Raw genomic sequence first — 20580 nt, 5'->3', positions numbered from 1 at the left:
AATAAACGCCATTGTTCGTCATGTTTATATGACAACTTTGGACGCTCTACATTATGATACGTTGCCACTCACGAAGCGATTGTATTTCATCTCATTTTCAATGTATTATTGGCGACATATTAAGGCTTTTCACTGTTGGTCTTTCGCAACACGGCGTTTGGGAGTACTATCGATTTGCTTGTATGCTTCGGTAGATAGGGGTTTGTGGCTATTATTCTATATTATACTTATATACCCTTAGTGTATTGACAGCTATATGTGAGCAAGGAATGAATTTGATAATCAGGCTAGATTTGAACTCTTCCCTACTTTTCCCATCCAAACCAAGCGTATCTAAGTATTGTAATCCCCCTTAATTGTGTAGACAGCCATGAAATAGAACATCTAAATTATAAACTAGTACCAGTTAATTATGTAGGCTTGTCTTGGTAAGTAGCAGCTGATGGTCAGGTATACTACCACGAATTATGCCAGGGAAAGATGGGCGGGGAAAACGAGGCTAGTAGCGATAAATAAATTACCGGACTTCATCTCATCACCCCAACGTCTCCCACCTACCAAAGTACCCCAATGCCAACGCAGACTGTCAAAAAAATTACCAGTATTGCTGCATACTAATATATATACTTACACAAACTAAAATGAACAATTCGGTGCATGTCAGCTTTCTTCAGTCCTTGCTAGGCCGAAACCTGCGCATTCATACGACCGATACACGCATGTTTGTGGGCATCTTCAAATGCACCGACATGGTACGTCCGATCTATTCCGATGCCGAGCTCCTTTTTTATCTTTTCCATTTGAGAGGACGCGAGTGGAGGAATACCTCAGAAATAAAATTCTAATGGATTATTGTTCTTGCAGGACCGTAATGTCATTCTCGCGAATACGTTCGAATATCGTCTTCCTAGTCAAAGTGCATTGCAGGCCGCGGCAGAATCTGCATCTCCTTCCGATGCAGGCAAATTCAAAATGGACATGACTAGTCGTTTCATTGGAGTGGTGGTGGTCCCTGGCCAACACATCACCAAGATTGAGGTTGAAGAAAATCCTTTTGAAATCCGGACTCGGCCATTGCCAGTTACGCACTGAACACATCAACGCACATACACGTACGCACAAATGGAAGGGAAAGAAAGAGAGGATCCACGTTGGACGCAAGCATTGAACTGGGAACATCCTTTTTGCAATGCTTCATGCAGGGTCGATGAGTCAAGAATTACTATCATTTCTCAGCTAGGATATCCTCGCGACTGTTGCATGGGTAACTCGAGAAGCTGGTGGACCAACCACGATGCAAAGTAAAGCAAAGCAATGCAATGGCCTGCTCTAGAATCAACCAGGCAAATGTACGCGGACCATGATGGAGGCCCAACCTACGGCACAAAGAGAGCCTCGCCAATGCTGTTGCTGTCGGAGGAAAACCACGAAAGCAGGTAGCGAGCACCGTACTCGCCAGGAGGAAATCGGAATGCAAGATGAGTGGTCAACAGGACCAAGGACGCATGGGCATTCATGCACCCATGCAAATATCTTGACCAATCTCTCTGGTTCTATGCAGCTAGAGTTTGGATGCACTGAATACTTCGTACGCACTGTCAAATAGGCGAGAGATCCACTCGTAATCGCGGTCAGGCTCGCGGATGATATGTGCTTGACGCATCAATCCAAATGTTGAATTAGTACACGCTTGAAGTGCATAGTCAAATAGTTTATATAGTGAAATGGACATCATTTCCCACCTACTTTCACTCGCCACATAACCCCGAGCTGTATGCGGACTTGAATAATTCTCCATGACATGCGCATTGAATATGCTATGTATATGGCTGGCTTGGCAGTTGACGTATCGCCCCCGGGCAGGTCACGGGACGCATTCCAGCCAGTAACGAGGCATGGCTGCCTCAGGCTCCGTGTCTGCCAAGGTCCAGACCGGTCTTGGCAGCATTAGGTAAGCCCGCCATGCCCGAAACGGCGATCCTGAGCTTCTCCGTGCTTTCTGTGGTTGCTGCTTGTTGCTGATTGCCAACTTCCATCTCAACCTCGACAACAACAACAACAACAGCCCTCTCCTGCGATACCGCCTCGTTCGTCACTGCCCGCCCAACTGACAGAATAGCGAACGTCCTGCATTCCTCCGCCGTGGCACGATCCACTGCCTTGGAAAAGTGCTTATCTCGAGGTTCGTGTTACACCCTGCTCCATCCCTGCCATGACGCACATTCTTCCTACGTACTCCGTGCTGCTGAAATTATCCCCCCGCATGGCTTGACACCCACCACACGTGTATCTCATGCTGTTCTTCGTTCTTGGCTTTCGGATCGGGCAACTTTCCATGTGAAGCGTGATTACCTGCATGGCCGCAGTGCTTCACAGCCCGACTGGGAATGAAGCTTGATTTGCCGCCGGATGACCATCGCAGCCCCCCGTATCTGTCCACTTTTTATCTTTGGACTCTGTGCCATTTACGCCTTGTTTCCATCGTTATTATTACCTTCATCACATTTAACAAACATTTTATCTATATAACAAAGTCGATCCTTGTCCGAGGCTGACTCTTGTTTTCCAGTTATCCTGCCGGAAGCAGCCACCTCATTTATGCTCCGACCCTATCACAATCTCGCTTCGACTAGGTATTCCTAGCTTGTTACATCCTTTGATTAAGTCGTTGATTGATTCACACCTTTCAACACCGACCGGTAAATTCCACCACCTCTGTTGCGGAGTTCCAAGAGCAGCGAATCTTGCTGCCTTAAGTAAACGAATCGCTCTGACCTGCTACGAGTTAGTCGCTGTGATTTTCAACGATCGTGTGCCGTCGCTTTTGAGCTTTCCGTAATGGGTCAGTCTCAGTCAAGGCCTGGAGAGCGTTCCGGCGACCCTCTACAGTCCTATCCATCGTTCTCTCGTACGGATACCAAAGAGTCTATTCGATCTATCAAAGGTTCAATTCGGTCCAAGATTCCTGGTTCTAGAGGTAGCGACAAAAACAATGACAGTCCGAGGGGATCTACTGCAGGCCTCGGTGACGATAAGTCGGATGCCGCTTCTGTGAGGTCAACGAGCAGCAACAGGCAACCAATCTCGCCGCAGTCAACTGTTTCCAACGACCCGATCCCTCCCCGTACCGGGACTCCCGAACCCCCTCCATCTCCCTCGCAATCTACTTCACTAAACCGAGGCCACAAGAACGTGGATGCTGCTCAACAGAGTGGCGAAGTCGACCTTGTCTCAGACGCCCCGCCATCCGTCCCACCCGTTACGCCACAGAGCCCCGGAGAGTCAATACTGGTGAGACCAGAGAATCAGATTAACCCTGTTATTTTGGATATTCTGGCTTCTGCGCCGTCAGAAACTAGCAGCTCCCCCGGCATGGGAATGGGGGCGCTTAAGACAATTGACCTTGATGACATGATTTCTCGTCTCCTAGATGCTGGATATTCCACCAAGATTACCAAAGCCGTCTGCTTGAAGAATGCGGAAATTATCGCCATTTGCTCTGCAGCCCGCGAGTTGCTCCTTTCGCAGCCTGCTTTGCTGGAATTGTCAGCACCGGTGAAAATTGTTGGTGATGTTCACGGTCAATATACAGACCTTATCAGACTGTTTGAGATGTGCGGGTTTCCACCGGCGGCAAACTACTTATTTCTGGGTGACTATGTTGATCGGGGAAAGCAGAGCCTGGAGACAATTCTTCTGCTACTGTGTTACAAGTTGAAATATCCCGAAAACTTCTTCCTTCTTCGTGGAAATCATGAATGCGCGAATGTAACACGTGTGTATGGTTTCTACGATGAGTGCAAACGCAGATGCAACATTAAGATTTGGAAGACGTTCGTTGACACCTTCAACTGTCTGCCTATTGCCTCAATTGTTGCCGGGAAGATCTTTTGTGTTCATGGTGGTCTCTCGCCGAGTCTGTCTCATATGGATGATATTCGTGGAATTGCGAGACCGACCGACGTTCCAGACTATGGTCTTCTAAACGACCTGCTGTGGAGTGACCCAGCAGACATGGAGGAAGACTGGGAGCCTAATGAGCGTGGAGTGAGCTATTGCTTCGGCAAGAAGGTTATTATGGACTTTTTACAACGCCATGATTTCGATTTAGTTTGTCGTGCACATATGGTGGTGGAAGATGGATACGAGTTTTTCCAAGATCGAATTTTGGTTACTGTTTTTTCTGCACCAAATGTAGGTCCTCCCTTCTTCCTTATGTTTGATGTTGTTCCCACTAACCGGCATATTAGTATTGCGGTGAATTCGATAATTGGGGAGCTATCATGTCTGTCTCTGCGGAACTACTCTGCAGTTTCGAGCTGCTCAAGCCATTGGACTCGAGTGCCCTGAAGAGTCACATCAAGAAAGGCCGGAACAAGCGAAACAGCATGCTTAACAGCCCTGTAAGTTTTTATCGAGACCCTGAAATTGGAACATTCCTAACAAAAATGAATTATAGCCTGCTATTGTTTCCGCGCAAAGTTATTAAACAAATCGCAACAACACCAAAAAGTTTCTTTTTTTTCAACAATGGCATGATATTCGAGCATTTAAAACAGATTTTAGACTGTCAGATACGACTGTCCATCGACACCGTCTATTGATCATCAAAACGTGTGATGATTCATCAAGCGCATGCACAATGCCCTGATCTACCGGAGGCACCCATGTCGACGGCGTCAAAATGATGCAGATACAAAGTCAGGGAGTTCCCCGTCATGACAATGCAATACGCGTCGGGAAGAGAACGTCGAACGCCCTATTACGAAGTATCATCAGTCGGGACGGACGATGGTTCTCTTGGTGCAATATATACATGCAGCAAGCCCTCTTTTCTCCCGAAGCAGACAGACGAACTGGCACACATTCAGGAAGGTGGTCGTGTACGTGGCGTGGTTGTCGCATGAAAGTGAATACTTAGCAGGAAAGTATACCACAAGTGTGTGGACTAGAGTCTACTCCCATGTGCGAGGAAGTGTCGGAATTATCTATTTATTAGCCATAGCCATAGGGCTCTGTGTCAGGAGCCAGTCCGGTCTCGTTCATCTTACCAAAGCATATCATACGATCAGCGTGGTTGTATGATCTTGACAAGAGTGTATCATTTTTCTTCTTCCTTTTTTCATGTGAGAATATGTTTCTCTTAGCTGGAGTCAAACAGAAATGACGAAGATGCTTTATACATCCTGAATAATTGAAAACTAAGTAATTGAAAACTAAGTAGAGAAGAAGACTCATTAAAAGCGACAATCAGTTGATTAAATGACTATGAACCTACACAACCAATCCATAGACCACACAAACGCCATTTTTTGTAACCCAAACAAAAAACAACATGGAGATATATGTATATGCATGCATATGTATAACAGAAAAAAAAGAGGTAAATAAAAATCACTCATAATCCTTAACATACCTCTCGCCAAGATCCATATCCCACAATGGCCGCTCAACAATAGCCAATTCCACGACTGCTTCGCTTTCTTTCCTCTTGCTATTATTACTGCCCACAACATTATTGATATTGCTATTCCTATGGCAAGAACCAATCGGCAAAACGCCTAGGATGTCTCGGAATCTGTACGAGTGCCAGAATATTGGTGTCTGATTATTGTCGTGATGGTTGTCGGGTACACCGTCTGCTGGATTCTTGGATTCTTTGTCGTCTGCGATTCCACCGCGACGAAGATGGGCAAAGTCCGGCTCGCCGTTGACGAAGAACGGGTTTGTGTTAGGGTATGCGTCTTCGTCGTATTCTTCGTTGTTGTTGTTGTCGTCGTCGTCGTCACCAGCAGCAGCAGCAGCATCTTCTTGATCTTCATTACCGTGCTTCTTGTTGGTGTCTTTGCTGCCATGCTGACGATGTTTCTCGGCGTTGACGATCACTTCGTCGTGTTTATTGCTGCCCACGATTTTCCGCATTTTCGTGCCGAGGGTTACTTTTGCTTGGGATGTTGGGATCAGATCTCCTGCTCCACTGTTGTATTTCCTGCGCTCTTGCTCGTCTTCCTCGTTGAGGAGGCGTTTGCGTTTTTGGGATCCTGCTGGTGTATTATGGCTATTGTTGTTGTTGTTGTTGTTGATCGTGGTGGTGGTGGCAGGAGACGGGAAGTCATGCGTCAAATCAAACATCCACAACCACGACGGTCCGTAGAGGAGCAACTTCGGCATCTGCGCGCTCCCGAACAGCCCGCAGACACCGCCGACGGCGCGATCTTTGAGGCCAATGAATTCCTCGGGCAGGTGTGATTTGGGGTTCTTTTGGGACCACTCCGAGAATTTGCCGCGCAGGGCTTCGTACTCGGTTACTTGGTGGCGGCTGGTGAGGACGAGGAGGCGGTCGTCAGTGGTGGTGCTACTGCTGGTGCTTGTTGGGCGGAAGGACATGAATACGATGCCGGCGTGCAGGCAGGGCATGGCAGCTAGGGATTTCCAGCGTTGGTTGTCAATGGTTTGTGCGATATTGTCGTCGTCGTCTTCATCGTCATCATCATCATCATCATCAGACTCATCGTTCGATGTGTTTGTGCCATTGGTTCGTGGCTGCGCTTGCTGTTGTTGGTTTTCAGAGGAAACGTCCTCGAGTGCCCAGAAGTCGACAAATCCCGCCAAGTCGCCCGTCGCGAATAACTTGCTATCAGCAGAGAAAGTGACGGTGCGGATGGTGCGGTCATAGTCCCCGAGAGTGCCCATGTTCACGCCGCGGAGAGTACGCGCCTTGCCTGATGATCGTTCCAGACGCAGAAGCTTGGAGTGAACCTGAGTCTGGTTGTCGGTGGTGTCGGTGCTCAGTTTTGCGAGGAATACTTCGCTACTGGGTCGGACGATGGATAGCCACTGCAGATCAGGGGACAGAGAAACAACCCGAGCTCCATCATCTGCGATCTGGGGAGGGACTTTCAGGTCGTTGATGCTCAACACTACGTCCTCGTCTTCGCTATCGTTCCAGGAAAGGGCGAACATGCGGACTGTGGTCATCGTAGACAAAACAAGGAGACTGCCATTAGATGCAAGTGCGGCTGATGTGATATTTTCGTCGCCCTAGTGTTATGTCATTAGCTAAAACAGCCTCCAATGACCAAAGGAAACAAGGAATCTCACTGGAATCAACACCCTGCCCACTAACTGATTCCTCTGGCTCTCGTCTGCATCATCGCCATTCTCCGGCGCAATTCGCCATATCCTCGCTTCTCTTTCCCAGAAACTCATCATCAATCTCGACGATAAACTGGACGTAAGTTGGCAGATCTGAGGGAGGCTGGAAAGCGTCCTGTGGTGTTCCTTTCCAGACTCGCGCAAGGGCATGACGACGAGAGATGCGTCAGGTCCTATCAATACAATATTAGTATCAATTGACAGAAACCAAAGCCCCCCTCTGTGTATGAAACATACCTCCAGACACCGCAATGCTTATATCCTTTGACTCATACACAGCAAACTTCTTCACATCATGAGTATGATACCGACGATGCATAACCTCAGCCCATCGACGCGACTTGTCGTGCTTCTTGCCCGGCTTCAACCGATACAGGACAGTCCTTCGGTCCGCACCACCACTGATAACCGTCTCCCCATCAACACCAACAGCGACATCCAACACATCAGCCTGATGACCGCGCAATCGCTGAATCAGTGAGTAATTCTTCGCATCCCAAAAACGAATCTCCCCCGTCGAATCACCAGAAACCAGCGTTCCATCGGACAGACACTTCACGCTCCAGACCAAAATATCCTTGGGTCCTCCAACGGGCCCTCTGCCCAGCGACACAGTTCGCAATAGACGTCCACTTCGAATATCAAATAGCCTAATCGAACTATCCGCATACCCAGCTGCAATCACATTCCGATTCTGGAACGCAATGCTCAACACGCGCACATTCTTCGTCACAGAGACCTGCAACCGCCGGACAAATTTCAAATCATTATCTGCCGTCGACAATATAACAATCGATCCGTCCGCGCATCCAATAGCCAGATGTTGACCCGTATATTCTCCAGTAGCAGCAGCAGCAGTGCCCCCCTTTTCCTTCTCAGTCCATCTTGGCTGCGCCGTAAGACACCAAATCTCCCCATAACTCCCACTCGAATGCCTCGCCGGCCGACCCTTTTCCAAATCCCACTCCGTCACCGTATTCGTATACCCAATACTAAACAGGCGCAAACGACCGGGTAGCCTCAATCCACTCCCATCAGCCGCATCCTCAGAAGGGTCGAGCGTCCATGCCAGTCCTTCAATACACCTACCCTTCCCGCCGCGGATAATGGTCTCCTGAAACCAGGCGCCGCGGAGCGGGTTCCAGATCTCGATATCCCCGTTTGCGCGGCCCACAGCGAGCCGAAGAGTTTGCGCGCCTTGACCGGTGGCTTTGGATGAGGCTGGGTGCGAGAATTCGAGCGCGTTGATCGCTTGAGGGTTGTACGGGACGAAGCGACAGCGGTGGAGCTCCATGTTGCCTTTTACCTTTCTTTTATATAGTGTACCGATGCTCGATGCTATGTAAACAGACAAGAGTCCCCTGCTCTACTTTAAAAGTAGGAGACTGAGTAAGTCGAATCCCAAAAAGAAATCAAGCAATCACAGCCATCCGCTTGGGAAAAAAAAAATAAATAAGACCAGAAATATTCAAGGAAAGAAAGCCCAAATTGCCAACAACAGGGTTGATAAAAGAAAGCTGCTGGAGTGGAAGAGAACGAAGTAAGAATAGAATATAAATTTCCAGCGGGCAATTTGAATTCAAATTTATTTTTTCTTCCAATGGCAGTTTTTCGCGGGCTTATCGGTCACGTGGGCGGGTATACTTTCGGGGGTCGCGGGTGTAAGCTTGGGCTAATCAGAGGTGAGTTTATATCATTCTGTTTATAGAGCTCGTATAGTTATTTTACTCTCAAATTAGTTTTAAAGAGAAAAAAAAGTCTCAATCCCGCCGCATGGGAAGGCAAGCTAAGATGAGGCGCCAGAGCCTAAGAGAAAACGTCGAGTGAGAAGAGAATAGCCTTTATTAATGTGTAGCTTCTGATTTTATCCCCTTCCCAACAAGTCAAGAGTAAAGTAAGGAAATTTCTTATGCACTCCACTCTCGAGCAAGCAAATAAAAAAAGCAGGTCAGAGAAGTAGTGGTACAAACACAACGATAGCAAAAGCAGCAGCAGTAGTAGTCAGAATGAATGTTCTTTTGTTGAAACAACACGAAATGAAAGGAACTAGATAGCTGAATCAAGGGGCATGATAAAGTCATCTGTTCGATTATGATAATGATGGGAGTCCCCTCTGAGAAAATCAAGGTTATGTTGGGTCAGATAAGTGAGCAAGCAAACAAGTATTTGCGAAACGCTAGCAAGATAGACAAGGATAAAAGAAAGTAGAGAATAGAAATGAATTTTTTTGTATCAGAAACGACTCGCGCTTGCAATGCCAGATCTAAAAACACACAAACATATGATGATGATGGATGAAAATGATGATGATGGAAAAGGTATAAAGGGTATGTAATAATCTAGGATGAAAATGCAATCCGTTCCTGTCCTCGGACAATGATGAGAGAGAAAAAAAAGAAAATAACAGATCCAATGACTCGCGGTCGTGCAGTAGAAAATACTTATGTCACGGGTTCGAAGTTCAAAGCAACTATGGCACAGGGTTGGTGAAGAAAAAGCTGTTTTGATAGGGAAAACTCAAATATGTCTCCGATCAAAACACTAAGATTTGCCGACGGAAATAAGCTGCAAATATCCATTTAGCAATAGCCCCAATCGATTCCCCAAATCAGTATCGCTGCTAGAATGCGGGAGTGTAACCGACATGAGAAGGTTGGGCATATTGCGGGCATTGAGCATACACCGGTTCTGCATCGTACATCTGAGTATCATTGAAGGACACATTCGGCGGCGGAGAAGGTGAGGAGGGGCAAACAGTGCTTGCCACTTGCTTATTTGCATTGACGGCAGCAACATGGGCATTATTGAATCCTTCGTTTTCCGGTGTGATTGGAGGTGTGAGGTACCCATGCGGTGGAATGCCATGCGATTTCTGTGGTGTGGAGAGACCAACTTGCCCAGCATACTGCGCTTTCGGTTCCACTGGTATATCTGTTGGTGGCGAGGGAGGAGAGTAAGAACCACTGGCAATAGAAGCTTGGCGAGCAAGGAACTGTTCCAGGAGCTTGGAAATTCTTGAATAATGGCCAGAAGAGTATTTGCGATACAACACTTGCGAGGGCTGGTGCAACTGCTGGGATAGACCGACCAAGGTAGCAGAGTCGTAAGTCGAGGCCCATTCATTATGGTGAGGCTGACGTCGATTCAAGATACACCTCGAAAGAGCCAGGGCAGCCTTGGCAAGATCAGCCGATGGTTTTGAGACAAACTCCCGATGGAAGAGTGAGATCTCGAGGATGTACAATGCAAGATGCTCGACTTCGGGGTCGTATTGCTTATCTACCAAAGCGATGTTCAAGAAACTATCCACTGTTGGGTGCCCAATGGTCCAGCCGAGGGTTTGCAACACATGCCACTCCATTTGAAGGAACATGTCATCATCGTAGAGCGAGCAGCACATAGACTTCAACTCCCTTATTGTAGGCACATGCTCCTTCTTGTCGCCGTATTTGGCGGCAATGAGAAGAGCGGAGCAACCAACAAGTTGGTAATGTCTCTTGTATACAACTCGCTTGGAGCAGTAGCGGTCAAGGAGGTTGATAGCCAGGAACAACGTGGAAGGTTGTAATTGGAAGGCGGCATGAGCCTCAATGAGAAAGTCCAACAGGTAGGGACGCATGAACCACTGAATTTCAGTTTGGATATCAATAGACTCCACGTCGGGAAGGGTAGCAGTCTACAGCAAGTCAGTACGGAGTCGAAGTCAAAAAAAAAAATCACACAGGTGTAAACGTACATCCATCTGAAGCATGTGAGACAGGCAGTCATCTAGATACTCCTCCTTGGCCAACGTGGACAACTGGTCGGCAATGGCATACTGCCTTTCCCGAGCAATCAGCCTTGCCTGCTCTTTGGGATCCATGCGAGGATGCATGTCATCAGACTCAACGAAGAAGGTATCACAAGGTTGATGGGCGGTAGCAGGACGTGGGCAAGCCATGATGATGTTAGATGTTATTTTTGTTGTGTGTTGAATGTCTCGAACTGGCCGGCAGGGAGGATCCGAAATGATTTCTTTTGATATAAGGGAATGGCACGGAAGCAAAGATATTCCTGATGACAGACCTGTGTATCAACCGAGAACGACGAAGTGGGATGACAGAGAGAGTGACTGTCGTGGGATTATGCAATTAATGATTGTAAACAGTTGGAAGAACAAATTAAAAGAGTGTGGTGGCCTAGACAATAATCTAAGCAGTGGAGCAAACAAGAAAGCTGTGATTAAAAGGACTTTTCCGGCAAAGCTGTAAGAAAGGAGACGAATTAGCTCCCGTAATATTTCGTGGTTGAAGCGAAGGGTAATTAGGATTATTATAAGCAACAAGTATAAACTGGGCAGGAAAGAGAGGAGCTGCAAGAAGAAAAGAAGGTTTGAGTGGGAAGGGAGAGGAATTAAGCATGCATGCGATACTTAGTGCTTACCCAGGATGAGGACTGTCGAGGAAGACAGGTCAACCACCCTTACTGTGAAAACAGCTCTGGCATCTAGGCTGTCAATGGGCGCAGGAATGAAGTCCAACTTGGCTTGTTCCTGTTGACAAAGAGATGAAGTACGAGTCAACGTCTCCACCCTTGTCAATGGACGGTCTTGAGAGGGTTGCTAGTAAGTGCTCCTCGTGTTCCGGAATGTGGAGCGGGAGAGGCACGAAACCCTATGTAAGGGCAAGGGGTGTGGTCAGCGGAACGTCAATCCTTGGATAGGAAGAGAGGATAACTCACAGCTTTGCTATTTAAGCAAGCCCTGTCGGACACGTTCGTTGGAGATTGACTGGGAACGGGTTGACAGGTAACCTTGAATAAGGGTTGGGATTCGCCGACAACGGGAAACCACAACCAGTTTTCTGTCAAGACATGAGGAATGTATTAGCTTCGGGAGATCATAAGAAAAAGGAATTGTTTTAAATTATGTGTATGTGCGCAGAGAATTTGAAGATGTCGGGGTGCATGAGCAGAGGTTGCCATCCATTCATTCCATTCCGAGAAAGGCTGTCCTGGGTGATGATCCTTCATGCCACTGGGATAGACAGGCACAGTGAGTTGCATGAAACATCCAAATCCGAGCAAAGTATAATGAGGAAATAGATATGCCGGTTACTATCTCATCCTGATTCCATGTCCGTCTTGTCTTTCTCGTGTTCTACAACGGAACGTAGAAACAGGGCTCAACCCCGTTCAAAGCCAAAAGACTACCAAGGACAAAGGACATCGTTCAAACCAGATGGGCTATATCTTTGGCCAAAACTTGAAACAAGGTATTCGCCGGTTAAATGAACGATGGGTGCAAGTCGGGGGTATTCAACCGGGAGCTCGCTCGTACGCACAACACACCGAGAACGATCTCCCTGCAAGCCACTGAGAAGCTCTCAGACTTGAGGATTTCGTTTATATACCGAAACATGCACGGAAGAATGGAAATAATCTTATTTCGAGACTCGGAGATGTTTGGGATTCAATGCACGTGACTCGACACCGACCACAGCAGCAGACCAACTTTGACGCTTCTCGACCAGCTCATCCAGGGCAATTGTATTGGAAGGGGAAGGTAGGCAGGCTCGGTTGTGGGATGGAAGGAGGGTATCTATCTCACCGTCGGTTAGATTTGGAGAAGAGGTTCTGTACAGGACAGATCAACGTCGTCGGAGGGGGGTTGACGGGGAGAAAAAAAGGATGTCGAGCAGGCGGACGACAGTGCTCGACTGGGGAAACTGAACCGCTGAACGAGCACAGGAGGAAATTCAAAATCAACAGAGGACAAGAAAACCGGGCTCGATATTCTTCAGACTTGAGGAGTTCTCTCTTGCAAGAGAAACTTCAGAGCCCAATTCAATCAAGCCAGCCTCGAGTGTGACCAGTCCCAGACTCTCCGAGAGCAGGAGAGAAAGGAGAAGAAAGATTAAAAGGGAGAAAAGAAGAAGAAACGGAGATGGAGATGGAGAGGAGGAGGAGAAGAAGAGAAAAGAGAAAAAAATGATGGAGGGAGGGGGGTTCTTTTTTCTCTCTCTCTCCAGGTGGTTGTGGTAGGAAAGGAAAGAAGAGAGGTGAGCAGACGAAAGAGGAAGTGCACTTAGGGAAAGCATGGTGGTTGCGTACGGGCCCGGTACGTAATTTTGGTAATGGGCTCGATTACGAGAGGACCAGAGGCGGCCGAGGGAGGAGCGCTGCGTCACGGGCGTACGGGCTAGTGTTATATTACAGCTGGGTCGTGTACGACAGGGGGAAAACGCTTAGTGCGTTTTGGGCCATCCAGCTGCAGCAGGCAATGACTGGCCAATCGAGTACGGTTTGTGCCGTGCGCCAGCTGGCCGTGTCTTCTAGGTGTTTGGCAGGGGAATGATTGGCTCGCAGTGCTCTTTAAAAGCAGTCTGCAGTCGTTTGACAGGTGGTTTGTTTTGAATATGATCTATTTAATCATACCCGGATGGATCGAAATACCATACTATAACCATTAACTAATAGTAACAGGATCAAGCTCCATAGAGACGTGCAGCCAGTCAGCATGCGTCGGCTTGAGGACAACCTGTTTTGCGGCTCGTACGGGTGGTTCCTGGGTAATAGTCTTGACGCGTACAGTCCGCCACGGCTGTATGCAGTCTACAAGCGTATGCCAGATGGTCAGTATTATTGAACCCAGGTGCCATCTACATAGAACGCCGTCCGGAAGTGACAAACTGGCTGGATCTGAGTCTTGTACAAATATCTACGTAGCTATGGTAGGCATTTATTATTGCTGAGCCGGGCGTCGGTAATACATACCTACATACGTACATACATTCATTACTTACTCCTCCTTACTACATACAGAAACCCGGCTAGTCCCAAAGCGGGAGAGCAGCCAATCAGCGGCGCCAAACCGGCAGAATCCCCTGACTCTTGGCAACAAAGCTCGACGCGTGGAGTTTTTGTCTCTGAGACGCTAAGCTCATCTAAGCTTGTCGGCGCCAATCAGCGCCACGAGCTGCTGTTCCGATCGGGACTAGCGCCGTAATCTCCTCCACATCCTCGTTTTTTACGGATCCTCCTTCCAAGACTGGAAAACTCCCCGCTTTTTCGGTCAGATCCGTTTCCGCGCGCGTTGATTGGACGAAAATTTTTATATGGACGTTATTTACGGAGTATTTAGATATACTATACAAGACACACAAAGATACAAAGATGTGTTTCAATACCATCAGAAAGAAAAAAAAAATCGTGTTGGAGTAAGTTGAAATGCAGTAAAGCACACAGGCCGGTGGGCGACGAGCGACAGAAAAAAAAGGAGTAAGCAGCCAGCCCATGCATCGCGCATCCTCCCGAGCACTATTCTAGTAAAGACGATAGTTAGGCTGAGACTAATCAACTACGTCATGCAAGTCACTATGCTGCATGGAGTTAAATCCGCTGCCTGCCTTGGACTTAGGCTTGGCTTTGGCCCTCTTCACGCCTAAAGCTAGCCGGCCTGGCCTGAGAGCTAGTGATGCCGCAGCCTAGCTAGCTACCAGCCAAAGCCCCTGGTCCTGGTCTTGTCTTCCTGATTCAATGGCGTACACCCGCGTCAATGGAAGGATTATTGCTTTTCTCTGTCAGCGTACAAACTTAGCACCGTGTCAAAGAGAACTAAACTACGGAGTAATCGCCCCAAATTAAACAGAGCATTACTCGTGTCGAAGATCCATTCCTATTCGAATCCATGTTTGCACAGTGAACTTTGTTGGCCTGCAAAAATCTGGAACGGAGGTCCTTTTCCTCGACGCAAACCGGGAACGAATACAAACTCAAAAAGCCAGCCAACGTAACTAACGCGGCCAACTTTCCAACGCGCTTAGGCGCGACGTAGTATGTATAAAACTAAAACGTGGAACTCTTTGTGTGTCAAACACGTTTTGAACGGGGTTATAAATATCCTTGATCGGTTTTATATTACTATGTTGGTCTGGACTCTGATTGTTCGGAGCATATAATCTGATTGCTACAGATTCATGCAGTCGACATATCGGTTTGATCAACAACGGTTAGAAACAAAAAAACGCGGTACAGAGTAATAATAGCGATCGACTAAATATATCACGCATTTCCCTGATCTTTTATACGTCGCTGCTCGATCCATGGAACCGACCCCGTCCTAAGGACCTAGTTTGGTGATGTTCAGTGCATTTGTACCGATGCGGAGGAGACGCCGGGAATAGTGCTTGACTGTGGCTAAAATGATGATAACAAGATACCATGACATGCTCATTACGAATTTCAGGGATGGTAGATGTATGGAAATGTGAATGTAGATACCGGCCTGTCCAGCCACAGTCTTTTGTCCAGACCCCAATCCAGGTGGCAGGCACAACCAAGTTACTAGCCATATGCTAAACTAGCACTTCGCGAACTAATAATGACCGTTCTGACACTCCGAGCAAGTTTCTTGCAATTGTAGGCTGCCGTCGTAACCCTACTGCAGGTGACTGATGAGTTGTCCATCAGGGCTATTCCTTTTTGGACCATTAATCGATTCTGCTATTATCAGAAGACTAACAGTATAAGATGTACAGAGTGGTAGTCGACTTGCATAGATTAACCCATGAACCAATAAAACATCCAAAACAAGGGTTGTCTCGCCTCCCCTTGCAAGTTGGTCAGCCCTACTAACTAATTATTCTGTCCCGTCCGTCTACAGGCTACCCCGGGGATACTCTTGCATCAGTCTGCCTTGTAACCTTGTCAAAGATTCTAACATTATCCCAAGATATTAGTTTAATTAGATATCTTATTCCGGTTCGTATCTGATATGAAAAATGGGGCACCGGTGCGGAAATCAACTCATGTGGTTATGTACTCATCGTCGATGCCATAAAACTGGAGATCTCAGCCGATCTCGACTAACTAAACTTTGGAACCCCCTCATTGACTAAGAATTATATATCAAAGTGTATAAACTGCAAGTGCATGTTGAAAGCAAGCTGAGCACACCATCGTCTAGCACCACAGCTTCAGCTCGCCTCCGTCTCGCGCGCGGCACGGCATGGCCTTATCAATCCGCGCTCGGCCAATAAAACCCCGGCCCAATAGCTCTAGACCAGACGGCTTGGGTGCTGACTACTACCTAGTGTACCTAGGAGCATGTCTGAGCGGTGGCTTGTATGCCATCAATCCGATTGATTGATCTGCATGGCCATTCGGTGGTTCTTGAACTGCTTGCCACTTGGCAATGAAGTATAATATATTGAGGGAGAACCGAGGTCATGGATAGCTCAAATTCCCAGCCACACCGATGGAGCCTAGGGCCTTATTCACGTGTCTTGCTTGAGCCTTGCAAAGGTATGCATTATTCCCTGGACTGGTCATATCATTTATATGCCTGCCTTACGTGCTGCGAAATTGATCGCATGTATCTAGATACATAAATGATGTTAGTATTGCATACATATATGTATGCACATGCGTGAACTGCATAAGAAATAAACGCAGCTCGTAAAGAAATGAAACAAACATAATTACCGAATATCTGTCCGATGCGGAGAAATTATGTCCCCAAGTAGATAAAATTGGACACATCCCTTGCACGTCTCCAGACGCCCGTAAACCAATTTCCGGTGCTAACCCCATACCAAACACCTACCGAGGTACATACTCACAGGGAAGGATGAATGGCAGACCGCTTAATAGGGCCGCAAGCCTGTCAGTTCTAACTTCTAGGCGTATATTGATATCCTTAGTTGCAGGTGACAAGTATATTTTAGCTTAGCCCTATTCTATTCAACGGTATGTACGGGGTACCCAGTCCTTGAGGAAGTATGTAGACTAATTACCAGGTACGAATTAAGGCACTGAAAAGGGGTACGTACATACATACTGCTTACTGTCTGTCTACATGCAGCCCTGCATTGTCAGGTTACCTGTCCTTTCTTACCTAGGTAGGTTGATGAGAGGGAAGATGCTTGTTCATTCTTGAATCTAGGAACTCAAGCCCCAGACGAGATGTCTTAGTACCCTGATACACACTGTTGGCAGCTACTAGGTACATATCCATCCAAGCTATACATTCTCGTGTCAGCAGTTGCAGCCGCAGGTAATTAGGCCGTGCACTTCCAATGGTCGCATACTCTCATTTCTGCATTGCGCCTAATCGAATGGGACTGCTTCAAAGATGGTGCGTGATATACATTCGAGGCAGTGGACTCGACAATCATTCAGATGGTTTAAGGTGATAAACGAACATCGGATATTCATATCTAAGTGTCTTTCATGAATCTTGATTGAAAATTTTATTTGCCGCTTTATATGCCGTTATACTATGGCAGCTATTGGTCGTGCAGTGACAATCTGCAATACCTTCGTATCGGCAACCATCTATCTGGGCACTGTCAAGTTTTCATGATGCATCATGTCTGGCGACCAACTATGTTTAACGCTGAGTTTCATGCCACGTTGGATCTCACCTCCGTAGTCCGTTACAGTCAAACATCAATGGCATTCCCAGCATGAGCTAAGCAACGAATACGGCTAACGACGGCCTCTGCATACTCACTCTCTCTCTCTCTCTCTCTCTCTCTCTCCGTGCTTTCAGAGCCAGTTTGGAGCTTGTACTTGCTTGTACTTGGCAAGAGTTCCCGTCAGGTAAAACAAATAAATTACAGTGCCGCGTGCTGCCACCAATACTAAGCAACTGAGATAGTGAAGTACGTCGCTGAGTATGGATTACAAGTGCTGCTGCTTGTATAAGATCCAATGCTGAGAGTCATAGTAGCAATTCTTTCAGTGGGAAGTCGTCCAAAGTTCTACTGCAAGTTTTATAGCTTCCTTCGCACTTATGCCTACCTCTTAAGTTGGGACTCACCCGGCTATGCTTTTTCCTGACACTTCCGGAGATATCCCAAGCTTACCTCTTCAATACAGTCCTCCGGCGTACATTCAGAATAAGCTTCGTGCCGAACTCCAGATGGGACTTTTCTGTCTTAAAGCTCTTGCACGACACGTAAAAAGCGGCGCCAGTAATTCACCAACTCGGTCGGCAAGTTCGGAACCTAGTCGCACTATGTACCGCGCTGCCTAGTCGCAGCCTTTAGCATTGAAGCAGCCATGGGAGAGACGGTCTTCTAATGGACGACGTATATATGGAATGAGCTAGTCAATTGCCTTATGCTCTCCGTATATCCATGAAAAGGGCCTGTCTGGTATTGCCCAGAACTAAGCAAGAACTTGGGTTGCAAGTTCCCGTTGGCATCCAATGAGACTCGCCCCGTGCATGCCAAAATGTAACCAGGGATAGGCCACGGTAACTTAAAATCGTTGAAAGCTGTCTTCGTACACAGAGTAAACATGAAAGAGTCTTGTTTATTGCGTAAAGATGTCTGTCAAGTAATAACAAGAGTAATTCTAAAGAATCTAGTGATGTTATAAGGCTAACCGCATCGGGAAATGGCGGAAACATTGGCGTAACAAACGCGTAAAATGACGATTAATACGCCGGCCTGAACGGTACCGATTTGACCCGAGCCGAACCAGACGCCGGCAAAGTCTCGAAGTTGCTCTCTCAAATTTTTACTCTTGTCATCTTTCCAGATCACCAAAGCCTCAAAACACCTAAACCTCACATCCCAACTCCACTCTATTTCTTTTTTTTTTTGCTGCTTATTTTCCGTCTTTTTGCGTCGCGCGCATTCATCATAAACCACAATGGCTGCTGTTGCTTTGGAAAAGAAGCCTGAGGGCTTGAACCTCTACGCCCGGTTTGCTTTCGCCGGTGCTGTCTGCTGCTCCATCACTCACGGTTCCTTTACCCCGGTCGATGTGTATGTTTCATATCAATCTGCTTTATGGCAAACTCAAAGTGGTGTTTACTGACCAATTCCCCATAGCGTCAAGACCAAGATCCAGCTTGACCCCGTCACCTACAACCGTGGTATGTTTGGCGGTTTCCGTCAGGTCATCCAAAACGAGGGTGCTGGTGCTCTCTTGACCGGCGCCGGCCCTACCTTCGCTGGTTACTTCATGCAGGGCGGTTTCAAGTTCGGTGGTTACGAATTCTTCAAGAAGCAGTCTATTGACTTGGTTGGCATCGACAAGGCCCGTGAGTACCGTGGCACCGTTTACTCGCTCTCTGCCGCCAGCGCCGAGTTCTTCGCCTCCATTGCCCTCTGCCCTCTTGAAGCTACCCGTATCCGTCTCGTTTCTCAGCCCGGTTTTGCCAACGGTTTGATTGGTGGTTTCAGCAAGATTCTCAAGAACGAGGGTGTTGGCGCTTTCTACAGTGGATTCGGACCTATCCTTCTCAAGCAGTACGTGAAGATCAATAGCACCATATAATAAGAAACAGAAGACTGACATGAATCTAGGATCCCCTACACTGTGACCAAGTTCGTTGCTTTCGAGAAGTTCTCTGAGGCTATCTACTCTAGCCTTGGTGGCAAGTCCACTCTCTCCGACGGTGCCCAAACCGGTGGCAACCTCGGATCTGGTCTCCTTGCTGGTTTCGCTGCTGCCATTGTCTCTCAACCCGCTGATACTATGCTGTCCAAGATCAACAAGACCAAGGGTCTTCCCGGTGAAGGTGTTCTCACCCGTCTCATCAAGATTGGTGGTGAGCTTGGTGTCCGTGGTTCTTTCGCTGGTCTTCCTACTCGTCTGTTCATGATTGGTGGTCTTACTGCCGGTCAATTCGCCATCTACGGTGACATCAAGAAGGCTCTTGGTAAGCCTTTTCCCCTCCCTCATTTCCTCTTCTGAACAGCAGACTGACTTTGTGTCTCTTAGGTGCCACTAACGGCGTTGAGATCTCCAAATAAACGACCCCATCACGAATGTTTCTTAAATCCGCATGGTTCTAGACAGGAGGAAGGAAAAAGATTTTTTGGTATAGAGATGGACATAGCCAGATCTGCGACCCTATTCATATTATACCCCCCCTTTTGTTTTACCAAGATGCGGTGACCTGCAACCCTTTTCTTAGACTTTTAGTGTACAGTGCCTTGCAAATTCAATTTTTCCCCTCAAACGCATTCCGATTGTTTTCAAACCTCTCATTTGTAATAGCTATGGAACAGACTATAGGATAGACCTTAGATATCTAGTGAATTTATATAGACTCTATGTTCTTTCATCTCTACCTATGATAGCAGTCATACTTGACGCATACGACAACTTCCTACTTGCGAGCTTAATATAATAATTCGGGTAGGTAGTGTTAGGATCACCGAAGGGAATGCTCAATACCCTCCTGTTCCAGCTATTACTCTCTCGACGCACATCCTGACTGAGCCGTTGATTATTAAAGTCCTACTAAGAACCTTGGAATCTTGTGATGAGGCACTCGATGAAACGTATCCGCACGCCAATGGATAACTTTTGCTACTCGAGGTTCTTGTATGACTATGATGACATGTATGAATGTAGTGCAATGACTGGGAATCTTGTTTTTTTTTTTTTTTTTTTTTTTTTTTTTTTTTTTTTTTGATATATAGT

At 47.2% G+C, this 20580-nt stretch overlaps 5 protein-coding genes across 5 annotated transcripts, besides 2 other annotated features; 3 read left to right on the top strand and 2 right to left on the bottom strand.

The window, feature by feature from the left end:
- Nucleotides 1-641: 641 nt before the first annotated feature.
- On the top strand, nt 642-1092 carry UA08_00110 (hypothetical protein; the record flags this gene model as incomplete). Its single annotated transcript, XM_020259861.1, has 2 exons — nt 642-752; nt 865-1092. The coding sequence occupies 2 exons, from the start codon at nt 642-644 to the stop codon at nt 1090-1092; spliced, it is 339 nt and encodes a 112-aa protein (XP_020124722.1).
- A 1746-nt stretch (nt 1093-2838) lies between these two features.
- UA08_00109 (Serine/threonine-protein phosphatase PP-Z) lies at nt 2839-4489 on the top strand (the record flags this gene model as incomplete). The annotated part of the gene is made up of 3 exons (XM_020259849.1): nt 2839-4194; nt 4251-4403; nt 4460-4489. The coding sequence occupies 3 exons, from the start codon at nt 2839-2841 to the stop codon at nt 4487-4489; spliced, it is 1539 nt and encodes a 512-aa protein (XP_020124156.1).
- A 905-nt stretch (nt 4490-5394) lies between these two features.
- UA08_00108 (hypothetical protein) lies at nt 5395-8449 on the bottom strand (the record flags this gene model as incomplete). Its single annotated transcript, XM_020259838.1, has 3 exons — nt 5395-7041; nt 7102-7328; nt 7393-8449. The coding sequence occupies 3 exons, from the start codon at nt 8447-8449 to the stop codon at nt 5395-5397; spliced, it is 2931 nt and encodes a 976-aa protein (XP_020124155.1).
- Nucleotides 5756-5822: a repeat region (Identified by RepeatMasker using a combination of RepBase library and repeat library created with RepeatScout).
- Nucleotides 6464-6513: a repeat region (Identified by RepeatMasker using a combination of RepBase library and repeat library created with RepeatScout).
- A 1326-nt stretch (nt 8450-9775) lies between the features above and the next one.
- On the bottom strand, nt 9776-11095 carry UA08_00107 (hypothetical protein; the record flags this gene model as incomplete). Its single annotated transcript, XM_020259827.1, has 2 exons — nt 9776-10831; nt 10892-11095. 2 exons carry the CDS (start codon nt 11093-11095, stop codon nt 9776-9778), a joined length of 1260 nt encoding a protein of 419 aa, XP_020124150.1.
- Nucleotides 11096-18795: 7700 nt separating this feature from the next.
- UA08_00106 (Mitochondrial phosphate carrier protein) lies at nt 18796-19904 on the top strand (the record flags this gene model as incomplete). The annotated part of the gene is made up of 4 exons (XM_020259816.1): nt 18796-18911; nt 18978-19397; nt 19455-19810; nt 19873-19904. The coding sequence occupies 4 exons, from the start codon at nt 18796-18798 to the stop codon at nt 19902-19904; spliced, it is 924 nt and encodes a 307-aa protein (XP_020124149.1).
- Between the last annotated feature and the right edge of the window lie 676 nt (nt 19905-20580).

Source organism: Talaromyces atroroseus (assembly GCF_001907595.1).
Source record: "Talaromyces atroroseus strain IBT 11181 chromosome Unknown scaffold_0, whole genome shotgun sequence".
Classification (NCBI taxonomy): domain Eukaryota; kingdom Fungi; phylum Ascomycota; class Eurotiomycetes; order Eurotiales; family Trichocomaceae; genus Talaromyces; species Talaromyces atroroseus.
The sequence above is the reverse complement of the archived record's forward strand: the minus strand, read 5'-3'. Positions and strand labels throughout refer to the sequence as shown.